General features: G+C 40.0%; 1 protein-coding gene across 1 annotated transcript in view; it reads left to right on the forward strand.

Annotated features, from left to right (window-relative positions):
* Positions 1-13,286, forward strand: part of ROS1 (ROS proto-oncogene 1, receptor tyrosine kinase) — a 70,068-nt gene that overhangs the window by 11,030 nt on the left and 45,752 nt on the right. The window contains exons 10-17 of the mRNA XM_030490640.1: positions 2,080-2,202; positions 3,208-3,392; positions 4,577-4,674; positions 5,208-5,719; positions 6,348-6,560; positions 7,438-7,548; positions 8,049-8,230; positions 9,188-9,379. Coding sequence (XP_030346500.1) covers positions 2,080-2,202; positions 3,208-3,392; positions 4,577-4,674; positions 5,208-5,719; positions 6,348-6,560; positions 7,438-7,548; positions 8,049-8,230; positions 9,188-9,379 — 1,616 coding nt within the window. The remainder of the gene's footprint in view (positions 1-2,079; positions 2,203-3,207; positions 3,393-4,576; positions 4,675-5,207; positions 5,720-6,347; positions 6,561-7,437; positions 7,549-8,048; positions 8,231-9,187; positions 9,380-13,286) is intronic.

A 13,286-nucleotide genomic window follows, 5' to 3' on the forward strand; every position in this document is an offset into this window, starting at 1 on the left:
TACATTTTCTAGATGAGATTTTAGCAGCTGACAAACAAATATATTTATTCTACTAATATTAAATACTTAACATGAAACTCTTTTCTCAAAATGTTCTCAGTTATCTCATGACAAATACGTGAAACCATATCAATTTTTGTTGCTTTTTCATGGCTGCATTTATTTTACTGTATTAACTAATTAATAATAATTAACCAATTAATAATGCACCATAGGTATTACTCTAAGAATTGCAGAAATTTCATCAATTGCCAGAGAAAGGTACATACAGAGATACAGCACAAGTGACAACGAAATCAATGTTACTAAAATGTCTCTCTAGAAAAGAAAACAAAAGACACTTCCCCTTCCTGAAGAAATGCAGTTGTCAAACACCTGGAAACTCTTCAACCCTAGTAAACACTTTAAGTCTGTCTGTGAATCACTGGTGTTCTGCTATTGGTTAGAGAAACTGAACTTACAGCTTCTCTAGTGCTTTTTAAAATATGACATCTTTTTTTTTGCTAATAGCTCAGACACACTGAGATGTCCTTACCCGGAGACTTGCAGAGGTTTGCTCTAGCGTTGGTTGACCCTGAGCCATAAACATCTGTGCCATTTGTGAAATGTCCAGACTGGTGCAGCAAACTGTGTTCATTAAGTCAAGCCAATTACCAACCAATTAACTTAAGGTAGAAAACAACTGACCAACCCTACCCACCAGAAAAACATTTCTATGGTACCACTCCTTACTAGTCACCACAGTTGATTAGCCCTGAATTGCACTGCCACATGCTTTCTCTCTGCTAACGTGAGCAGGAACAACCATTCCTCACGTATCATGTTCAGAAACGACGTTACTGCATCAGGTAAAGCTGTGTAGATCTAAGCCCTGAGAAGAGCCAGGGAAAGAATCTGATCTATGGGCTAGATTGCAAAAAAATGCCACTGGAAAAGACTTAAGGGAGTGGTGTTGGCTTCTTGTACTCTACTCTGGAGACATCATTACCAAAATGACTTGTAGTGTGTGCATCACGTGAGAAATACATGCAGCTCAATCTATGCAGATTATCCAGGAATAAATTAAAGCAGCATTCAATGGCAGTCTCATGATACTCATATGAGGAAATTATATCTGATGGCAGACAACTGTTTAAACTGGGGGGGAGGAGGGGGAGGGAGAAGGATTGCTTGGAAACTAAAATTAGGGTCAAAATAATACACCACTTTTTTAAATTTAAATTTAAATTTTAATTAAATTTTAATTAATTTTAATTAAATTTAAATTTTTACCACTTTACAAGGTAACTACCTTGTAAATCAATTTAACAGGACATGCGCTAGATTTTCAGGGATCTGAGATTCAAAAGCAAGACTAGATATCTTTCCCAGACCTATGCATAGCCCAGACAGAAGATATGGATTTGCTGCAGAGGTTTTGGTGTAAGTTACCAGGAAGTCAGTTTATGTGACCAAAGCTCTCCTTCTTGACCTTAAAATCTGACTTCATTAAAAAAAAATAAAAATTTATCAGCTTTGAAGCAGATCATATTATGCCATTATGACCTTTATCTGTAAAAGCCCTACATGTTCCTTGAAATAAATCACTGGTCAGCATGATGAAGTACATGAAATAAACATACTTGCCTTGCTCTGTGGGATAATATTCTAGTTTGACTGGGCTTTTCAAAGAGGCCCAAGGAGGGGTTAAGTATCCCACTTCTGCTGGATCTGAGAGTCACATGAAGTCTTAGTGCCTCAGTTTCCTCGGGAGTCCATAGGGCCTCATGTGTTCCAACTTACTTTCCCTCACCAGGGAGGGACCCACTACTGTTACAGGAAAGGATGGTGTGAAATTTCTGCAGTGCATTCTCACCCTGGGTGAGGAGCCAGAAGGCACTGTAATGGTGAATAACTGTCCGCTTTCAATACTTGAAGAGTTTACATTTTAGTCTGTCATTGCTTGTGTAAGAATATGTTTGTACATGTATGCGTGCATGTGTATATGCATGTCTATAAATGGTGTATCTGAATTAGGAACATTCTTCTATCTGCTGCCGTCATCTATCTTAATTCTGAATTTCTCTCTCTGTTTCTTAGTTAAGGAAAAATCAGCATGGCTTTTCCTATCCAGAAACCAGTCTTTAAGGAAGAGATACACAGAATATTTTCTCGAAGCCACCCGGTGCCTGCAAAATGGTATTATAAACCACAACATTACAGGTAAAATCAGATTGGGCTTTCTCATGTCTCTCAAGTTTGGCTTAGACTTCATATTCACCAAGAACAGAATGCACCTCACCTTACCTGGGACGCTATCTAGCCTCCATTTTTAGTCAATGGGGAGAAATAGGAACTTTCAGAACATGGTTTGACCTATTTGAACTGGCAGGCACTGGGAAGAGATTAATTGATCTCCCCAGTGCAACCTTTTTTTCACTGAATCTAGGCACGCTACTTCAGAGCTGGACTTTTACATAGTAGGTATCTAAACTGAGGTGAAATGAAGCCAAAGCAGATATTCCCCTATAATAAATGACTGTATTTTCTCAACATGAATATGGAGAAGCGATTCAAACAAGAATTAAATAATATGAAGTGTCAAAAGGTACTGGCTGAAGAGCATGCCAGTGTATTAGCTAGCCTGGGGGCACAGAACTCTATAACAAAGCACTTAGTAGCCTAAGCCACCAGACAACCGTGTTATCTCAAATTATTCACCACTCTAATGTTTATCTACACTGGTGCTGTGCTTGGTCCTTGGAGCCAGTGTGGAAATCTGAGTTTATTTACTGAAGTACACAGAGCCTCAAAGGTGCCTGAGAACAAATGTTACCCCTGACTAAATATCCTCTGATAGTACAGTGGTGGCACAGATAATGAATTCTAGGGTGAAAAGTGATTTGTGAGGAGATGCCAATTGCATCTGTTTGCACTGGAGAGGGGCAATCAGTGTCACTTGGTTTGCAAGTTACATATCCTCTTTTTGCCTGATTACTTTTCTGAAGATCAATTGCTTATAATAATGTCACTTACACAGCAAGTGGGAAAGTTTCTTTATTATCTGAAAGAAGACTAGAAGTGGAGGAGAAAAAACAGTTAACTTTTCTCCATTGATGTTGGGTTGCAGATTGAAAATACTTCTTTTTAAGGCAAGTAGAAAAAGTAACTGAAGAACTGAAACTTATTTCTTATATTATCTGTGTGCACATATCTTTCTATTTTTAGGAATTTCTGTGAGTGTTTATCAGCAGCTTGTCTATTTTTCTGAGGGGAATTCCATCTGGGTGAAAGGAGCTGCAAATATGTCTGATATATCTGACCTAATGCTCTTCTATGCTGGCTGGGGGAATATTACGTCCATCTCGGTAGACTGGCTTTACCAGAGGATATACTTTGTCATGAATGAAAAGGTAGTGCTCTAGGGCTTAATTAATGTCTTATTTAATTTGAACCATTAGTGTGATTTATTTTACATTAGAAAATCTGATTTATATATGGATATGCATACACAAAATATAATTATAGAAATAGATTTTTTATTTTAATAATGTTCATATACTTCAGAGTTTTAAAAAAGAAAAAAGGCTTGAAAATCAGGTAATAGTTAAAGCAAAGGGGCTATATGGAACCCTGTGTCCTTGTTTTGGGTTGGGTTTTCTTTTTTTTTTTCCTCCTTAGGATGTAAAAAGCTTTGGCTTTAACTGCTTTGGTTTTGAGACTGATTTCACACCCACCTCATACCAAATATAAGTGACTTTGTTTCTGTTACTTGTTTCTCTATCTAGCCTGTTCAGTTACTATTCCGCTTCAGAAAGGTGGTCAGATAACTAGTTAGTGATTATAATGCCCTTCTTAATTGTCAAACGATGCTCAAGAGAGAAGGTGTTTCATACCAGTGATGACAGCTTAGATTACGACTGTTTCAATTTGAAGTAAAAATGGAGATGGCAACCCTGCACTTGATTCCCTACACATAAAACAGCAGTTATGCAAATGGTCAGACTTTGCATGTACCTCTGTAGGCCTCCAGTGCACAAAGGACTAGAAAATTGCCCTAAATGGTTAGTGGGGGATTTTTTTTCTTCTCCAATCCTCTTGCCATCTCTGAGTTTTCACTTACTGCTCAGGGAACAGCAGGAAAAGCAGCAATGACAAAAAGATCCAAATGAGCTGTAGATGAACAGGCTGATGGCAGGGATTTCTGAATCCACTTCAGGTTAGCGAATTCCCAGGGTATTGCTCCCAGGATAAGAAAAGCACTTCCTTCCCTCTTTTCCCTTCCCTGCCAGACCATTTCAAAGCACAGTTTGCCTATACCCCTCCAAACTGGGCTTTTCCCTCCGGCTTAGAGGCAGGAAGTTAAGAGGAGGGTGGCTGACAGACAGCTCTTTCAGGGTAAGCTGTCATGGATGCATTTGTAAGTGTGTACAAGTGTTATACTTGGGTGGCTGACAACTCAGGAGCCCAGAAGGACCTAGGATTGTGAGAGAGGTGTTTCATTGTCTGGTTCCCCTGAAAGGATCTCAGGTCAGTTTTTCTGCTCATTAGCAAACACCCTGTGAATGCTTCACTAGTTTTGATCCTCATTCCCCAGATACATGTCTGCCATTTAGAGAATTGCACAGCAGCTGAAGACATCACTCCTCTTTATGTGACATCCCCTAGGAAGGTTATAGCTGATCCCTATAATGGGTAAGTGCGCTCCTTTGAGCACTTGGTGTCAAAGGTGCTATAAAGCTGCTCTCTAATTTTCTTCACTTCATTAGTCATCTAGGTTCTTGCTTCAAACTTTTGCCTTACCAAAACAGTGCAATTGGCAACAAATAACAAACTAAGAAACAGTTGGAACATGAGTGACAACATGCAGCATTGTTTTCTTCAAACATATTCTTCGCTATGGTATTAGCAGAGGAGATAAAGTATTTCCAATGCAGAAATTAGGTTTTCAGACATTCAGTGCTTTCATGAATATGAAGCTCTATGCATTTTAAATGTCCATGTTTAACACTTGAGGTATTATGGAAGAATATTTTCCAATAATCCGTCAGCCAAATCCCCAGAAGACAAAATGAGATAGATGTGCTTAATTCTCCCAGGATGTATATTAATAGCACCAAAACCATTTTCCTAAAGACAGGCACGTCTCTGAGCTGTTAAAATATTTGTGACTCATCTACAGCGTTCTTGCATTGTAGTTATTTGGGTCTATTTTGCTCTGTGGCCAGCTATATTTTCTGTCTCCTGGAGGATGGCATATACAGAGCAAACCTTCAACTCTTTCCTGGCAAAGCCTCCACAGCTTCACCAGTAGTGAAATCCAGTGCTCTGAGAGACTTCATGATCAACTTCCAATCTAAGAGACTTATTTTCTTCAACAAAACAGAACAGGCCTTTGTGTCAGGTTTTCTTGATGGTTCAGAATTTCACACGCTGCGATCACACGTGCCACTTCATGACGTGGAGAGCTTTGTTTATGAGGATAACACATTTACTGTCACAGATGGCTGGGCAGTTTTCCATGAGGAGATCTCTCCACTGGGGAGTTCTAGCTTCAATGAGTACATTGTGGATTGCAATTTGGCATATCCAGAGTACTTTGGCTTTGGCAACTTGGTTTTCTACGGGGCATCAACTCAGCCTTTTCCTTTACCAACTCCTCCTCGGCTTGTCACGGCACTATTTGGACTGGACCAAGCTGTGATCTGCTGGAGACCACCTGAACACACTATTGGAACCAGTAAGTTCAGTTGCTTCTTCCTGAAAGTCCACTCCTTTCCTTTATGGAGGAAAAACTTCATGGTTTTCCTTTTCCTGGTGCTGGGCTTTGGTGACTTCAATAGCTGATCTTGCTGGAAGATGTGGAATTACCTCAGTTTGAAAAATTTAACCCAAAATTTGCCAGTAAAATAGCTAAATTAACTGGCTAAATTAATTAATACAAGTTTATATCGGTAACTCATTTGTCATCTGCAAGATTAATTAAGCAAGACTCCGTCTTAAGTATGGTGTGGTGTAGCAGTAATGGTTGCTGATATCACACAGAAAATGCATTCCAGAGAGGTAATGACTTCTGATCAGTGACTGTGCTATGGTCTCTGCCCTCTGTGCATGTGTCTTTAACCAGCAGAAAATGGCCTGGTTGGGGAAAACTTTGGTTCTTCCAACTTCATTCTTCACGAGGATCGAACCACTATTCTTGGTTTGTCCCGGAGCTGGAGAGTGTGAATTTTTAATTTATCCCTTTCCTAATTACCCTCACACTGGTATTTTTGAAATGAGCCTCCAATATACAGTTTTCTCAAATAATGTGTATCATCTGTTACAGCCATCTACTCTGTAATAACATGATTGCTTGCGTCTCACAGGTCTGTCTGCTTGGCAGAACTGGACCTATGATGTGAAAGTGTCATCTCAGCATCCATCTGAGGAGGAATGGGTTTTCTCAAACATTAGTGACACCAGGTTTACAGTGAAGGAGCTGGCCAGCTTCACGACATATGAAGTGTCAGTCAGAGCTGTGTCTCCTGCTGGTGAAGGGCCATGGTCAGAGACATTTAGAGGCACAACTTTCAAAGAAGGTGAGAGTTGCTTTGTCACCCAGGAGAAATGAAGAACAACTTATGCATACAGCTTTCCACTTGTTGAGGCCCAGAATTTGAGCAAAGACTGCAAAATGAGAGGCACAAAAAGGATTGTCTTAGAAACATTAAAGAATACAGAACAAGTAAATTTGCTTTTAGTTAAAGTAGTAAGGTTCTCAAACTACATTAATGGTATTATATATTATGTCTTTACTATTATTACTTATTTACCTTTTTCTAATGCAAATCCGCTATCAAACACATTATTTGATACACTATCAAATGAACAGGTATTAGAGGTGTTATTCCTTTCCTGTGCTCTGTAAAGCACTTTCTATGATGAAGTGGTTTGAGCACTGCCTTGAGGGTTAATGACAGTTTAGGGGAAAGTACAAGCTTACTAAAGGCTGAAAATCCTTGATTTGTGCATAGATACTGGGGGAAAAGGATGTGTGCACAATATCTGAGATTTGTGTATCTTTGGAATGTTTTCTGAAACCTAGTTTCCCCATAATAACCTCTGTCTGAGGGGAAAATAGATTTCAGCTTAAGGCACTGGTCTGGCACTTGAGATTAGGAGTGACTTTTACCTGATTTCAGTAAGGCCAGCTCCAAACCCACAGTGGTTTTTAAGCATCTAATAGGGTTCCAAATTGCTTTATTGTTCTGAACCCAGGCTCGCCCTGAATGTCTGGGTTTCTCAAATTCAGATATTTTCATGCCTTTATTCTTTATCTGTTATTCCTTAGGGTAGGAGCAGTTTTAACTATGCTTCCGTAACTTTCCAGAAACAGAAACCCCTTCTATTGAAATACAGATATTACACAACAATTGCTTGTTGGTGTGCACAAATGTAGTTTTCTTTCTTTATCAGCTGAAGAAGAACCGTATATGTTGACAGTGGGGGCTGAAGGGCTCTGGAAGCAGCGGTTGGATAGCTATGGGCCAGGAGAACTCCTCTATCCTCATATAAGAAATATTTCAGGTAAACACTAAACAAGTAGCATGCTGCTGCTACAGACTTATCAGCATTTATTAGCTCTTCATAAATTACATCAGCAGAACTGAAAGACAGGAGCTTTCATTGCAGCAGTCTAGACCTGAATGCAGTGCAATGAAGCAGCTTCTTCGCTGAGCTAAGCCTTTGTGCCCATGCTTTCTTCTACTTTATGGATCAAATTAATCCTTAGTGAAAGCCTACTGACATCACCACAATTACAGCAGAGCTAAAATCAACTCTTTGAACTAAATATTTCCACCTCTAGCATCCCCATATATATCATAAATTTATAATCATCAGGGTTATTTATATATGTACTATGTAAGTTACATTGTATCTATCTGTAGGTTAACTGAGTCTAACTGTTCACTTGTATTTATTTTTTTAAAAATGAAGTGCTTAGCTACTTTTTATTCTTAAAAAAAAAAAGGGTTTTTTATTTATGTGTTTGTGAAATGCTTAATATCTTCCCTTTTTTCTTCAAGACCTCGACTGGTATAATGACACTCTTTATTGGATTAATTCCATGGAGGAAGTTCAGACCTGGTCACTGAACAAAAGAGAGGCTACCACTAGCAATACTTATGTATCTGACGTCAGAAATGCCAGAATGTTGGCCTTTGATTGGTTAGGTCAATGCTTGTACTGGGCTGGCAAAGCAAATACGGTAGGTATAATACAATTCATAAAAGGAAAAAAACCAAAGTCAACAAGAAAGACTAGATGAGTATTTGGGAAGATAACACCTACTTCTTGCAACTTGAGATGCATTTGGACCTTTTACTATTGTAGTGTAGAATAAGGAGGTCTTTCTTCCCTTGGGTGAATTTCCCAGACTTGCACAAAAGTTTGGGGTAAAATGTTCACTAATATTTACTAATGCAGGATGCTGAATTCCAGGTGCAAAACAGGCAAATCAAACATGCTATTAACAGCTTTGTTGGATTCAATATTGTAAAAATAAGTGAAGATAATGAAAATGGAGGCTGCCAAGTTGATCTCAGCTAAGAAGTAGATGGACTTTATTTTAATCAAATTTGACACGATTTGTTTACACAGAGATTTTCAAGATTGGCCTCTGTACTGTACTATTTTGCAGATCACTGCAGATAAAAAAATAATTACAACTGCACTTTGTACACTTTCATATCAGGAACACTGACGTGAATTATTTAAAAGGTATCTGACTTCAAAATTGCAGTGCTAATTTATGCAGTGCTGTCAAATTATGCCTTTCATTTCTTGTAAGTGCAAAGTCAGAAGCTGTTTTAAAAACTGGAGCTGGGAGGCCAGATTTCACCCTGCCTTGCACCCTCATTTACACTTGCGAATAGTGAATATAAAGTGGGTGAGAAACTCTTGTCAGACAGAAGGCTGCCAAACTGGGAAAGCCAAGAGGAAGAGATATTTCAGCTTTTTCTTTTGTTACTTTCTGGCAAACATTAACTAATAATTTTGCCTTATTCTTCATACTTATACTCTGAATGCAAAAGGTTTAGACTTTTAAAGCCTAAGGCTTGCATAAGCTTCTGATCAACAGCTGTGGAAAAGTCATTTATGTATACTCAGTTGATCATGGCTGATGATTTAGGTGTGATGTTAAAAGCAATTTGTTTCTCCCTAGATCTACAGGAAATCACTGCTCAGAGACCATATAGATGTTGTGGCTCATGTTATGTTTCTAGTGAAGGATCTAGTAGTGGATTCAGTAAATGGCTATTTGTACTGGGCCACGATGTATTCGGTGGAGAGCACAAGACTAAATGGAGAGGACTATCTTATGTTACAAGAGCAGCTACAGTTTACTGGTAAACAGGTGACTAACTTTTTTCCTTTTTTTCTCTTTTTTTTTTTTTTGGGGGGTGGGGAGGGAGAGAGTACACAGGGGTGTATTTTAGTGGTTAGATCTCTTGAATATAGTCCGTGTTCACGTTGTCAAAATCAGCATGTTATGACCAGAAGAAGAATATGCCTTTCTTGCAATACTGTCATATCATTTTTAGAACAGTGTAAGAACTAAATCATGTAATAGCTGTACCAAAACTTTGGCCCATAGTTCTAAAGTCAGACCCTTGCAACGAAATGTGACATTAAAGATGTCCTTGTTGTAAGATTGCTCCTTCTCACATGTGAATGGTATCTGCTTTTCCCAAATGACTTAAGCCTACTGGTCAGTTCTGGGTTTACTACCAGAATACGGAGCCAGAGTTCCACATCATCCTGCCTCCTTTCAGATGTTCCCCAGCTTGCAGGTCCTGGCAGGGCCAGTTTTGGGGCTAGACACTTGCCAGGGGCACTGGAGTTGCACTTCAGGCTGCTGCAGAGACAGGCTTTGCCTGTGCTGATGAGAGACGGGGGACAGCAGCTGGAGCCATACTTGTGCTCAGTGCAGCTGTTGCCTGCCTTAGCCTGTCACAGCTTGTTGCTGCTGCTGCAGCAATGCCGGTGAGGGTGCCAAATCTGCCACTGGCAGTCCCCATCCTGCCTGATCCTGTCCATCATGCAGTGGCAACAACAGTGCTTTGGGGTTCTTTGAGACTCTCCATCCCCAATTCATTCTTAACCTTTCCTTCCCCATCTTTTCTTCTTCCCTTGCCCCAGTTAGACACGGGCCTAGCCCCATCTTGGCCCCTCTTTCTTTGCTCTATGCTGCTGGGGAGCTCTAGAAGGCCGAGAAGAGTCTGCCGCAAAGCAGAGCATCTCCTCAGGGAGAAGGGAAGGAGGCTTCTTGCAGAAGCAAGTGAAGAGTGGGGAGGGTATAGGGGGAGAAAAGCTGTGATAGATTGTTGTTTTAGCTGTATTAAGGTGGATAATGCAAAGGTAGGCTGGTAGAGGAGAAATAGAGATGCCATTCCTACTTTAGCTCACCAAAGCCCCTGCATTATGTGGGAGCCCAGTAACTATCCTTCCCGACCTGGAGACTTTTTGATATGCTCTAAGGTCCTCACTGCCAACCTCTGCATCTCTGCTGACCTCTTCCATGCCTTTATTCTCCACTCTCCCCTCTCTGATGTCCCATGGAGCTCTTAAGGCCTTGGTTCACAGCTGGGTCCTCATGGATCATTGTTGCCTTTCCCAAACCTATCCTGCCTCTGTCACCATGTGGAATTTGCCATGCCAAGGACTTGTCCTCATTCTTGCTAGGTGGGAGTCAGTGTGGCCGGTGCAATGGCGAGACTGAATATTAACCTCATGAAAAGAATTGCTAGGGTCTCAGCAGCTGCATATGTGCCCTTCCTTCCTTTCTTTTCTTTCTCATTTTTCCTATCCTTCCTTTTCTTCCTTTCCTTCTCTTCTTTCCCTCTTTGCCTCCCTCCTCTCTCACTCTCCTTGTTTATCTGGGAGAAAAGTGATGGATGACCCAATTCCCTGGCAAGAGAACTCCATACTAACACAGCAGGGACTGAAGGACTCTGAGAGTCAGCGTGATTGGGGCTGCACACCCAGTGAACCTTTAAACCTTTTCTAGGCTGTGTCCTGAGCAGGTCATGCTGAGCCACCATGCCATCTATTGCACTGCTGTAACTCTATGGAGTCTCTCTCTAAGAAGAGCTGAACGCTTTCCAGCTCAAACCACAGTCTGTGTGGGGTTTTACCCTCTCTTCCAAGCATTGGAGCAAGGCATAGGTTGACTGCCACAGAAAGAGTCAACTCAGATGTATTATCTGCTGCATCAGATTTCTTTAAAACACAGCTTTTGCTAAAGAAGCCTTTGTTTTTATCCAATCTGTTATACAATTTATGCTCCCATCTTACCTGAAGCCAGGTTCTTTAAAGTTTAGAAAAGGGTTTTAATAAAGACCAATGTTTCTTGGCTACCTCTGTATCATTCCCAAGAACATTTCAATCTCCTTTTCTGAAGGAAAAGAGGTTGATGTTTCTCTGATTATAAAAAAAGCCAAACCTGGTTTAGCCTCTGAAAGGCAATTAACATTTGAAAGGTCAGCTAGTATCACAGGTCTCTGTTGCATTCATTAGGGTTTGGGAAGGAGAGGGAAAGCTGATTCTGGTGTGGGACCTGCTATGCTTGTAGACCTAAATGCAAAAGAACTGAAGAACATTTGTCATATGTAGAGAGAAAAGTCTGTGCTGCAAAGGGCCACTGCATCTTCCAGTACAAGCCTCACACCTTTCTTCAGAAGCTGGCTGGTGTGGACTGTCTTCATGGGAAGATGCATGCTGTCCAAGCTCAACGGCACATTTACACTTATTATGTATCTTCTGGGTGATCTGTTGCAAAGGACTGACAATTTGAGGTTTATTCTAAGCAGTAAACGTCACCTTCCTTGCCCTTCTTTTTTGCTTCACTACCTGTTTCTCTGAATCACCTCATGCTAACCTCAAATTTCTTGTTCTTGTTTTCAAGAACCTTGGCAGCAATAAAACTGCTTGTCTGCTCCTGTCATTTTCTCTTTTTTTCTGCACCTTTCTCTATGTCAGTGATACCAGCCTTCAACCATCCACTTATTCACACCTCCTACAAGCAAACATCTCCTGCTTCTCTGCTGCCCCTAATCTATGCACTGACTTCCTGAACTCAGCCTCCTGCTGTGAAGCATACAGGAAAAAAGCCAAGTAAAAATTTCTGGATTGAGAACTGACCAGTTATTGCAGGCAGTAACATAAAACACAAAATAAACCCATCAAACAAGAAAGGGCAGTTTAACATTCTTTTACTGTGGAATTATCGAGCTGGTCATTATTGTCCCATATAAAGATGCAAATATATGTTTGCACAAGTGCTAATATGTATCTTCCTTGCTCAATGGAGTCCTTTATCCTGAAAAGAGTACCTCTTACCTCAATATTACATCACAGATGTAATAGTTAATTGTTATTATCCAACAGTTAGAGCATGTTCTCTACATAACTGGTTCTTACTGGTATTTTCTAGCTGTTTTTCTAATTAGGAATTGCTGTTCAGCTGGTCAGTACAGGATCTTCTGCAGTATATAGTTGTATCTCCTTTTAGCCTGAAATCCAAGTGATAACAATCAAAGAGACTACTATAGGAGATGACAGGTTTCCTAAAAAAAGAAAATAAATATAAAGGCAGAGCTTTGAAAGTCTAATTTCTTTGGCAGGAGCTAGATTCTTTTATGTCAATGATTTTATTTTCCAATCAGTTGTTTAGCTTAGCTGGTGCATATTGGCATAGCTTGATTGCTTTTGGCAGAGCTACTCTAAATTTTCCAGCTTAGGATGTGTCACAGGATTTCCAAAGCAGTTAGTAAGTCATTTACACCATACAATATGCCTGGGAAAAAAGTAATTTATAGGGGAGCAGCAAAGCGTATTATTTGCAGAAGGGGCCATGACCCTCTAGGTGTGGTCTTTTCGTATTTCTAGTCAAGGAGTATTTCAAGTAGCTAAATTTATGTTGCATCTTATGATATTAAGTTACATTGCATGATCACAACTACAGTCATGTCCAGAGCTAAAAAAAACAACCCTACAGTCATGTCCAGATTCTAACACTTCATGAAATGGAAAATGTTTTTCTGTTTTTTAAGCATTACAGAAGGGAGGTGTTATACTACTGCCTAACTCCTGAAAATGAATAGTACAAATATTTCTTCGCCTTTCATTAATGGGGACACAGGGATCAGGAGAAAGAAGATGGGCATGTCTATGGGAAAATATAATAGTTACAGAAAAAAAAAAAAAAGTGGAGCAAGGAAGGAGTCATAGAATCACAGAATAGTTAGGATTGGAAAGGACCT

The sequence above is a fragment of the Strigops habroptila genome, chromosome 6 (assembly GCF_004027225.2).
Source record: "Strigops habroptila isolate Jane chromosome 6, bStrHab1.2.pri, whole genome shotgun sequence".
Lineage (NCBI taxonomy): Eukaryota > Metazoa > Chordata > Aves > Psittaciformes > Psittacidae > Strigops > Strigops habroptila.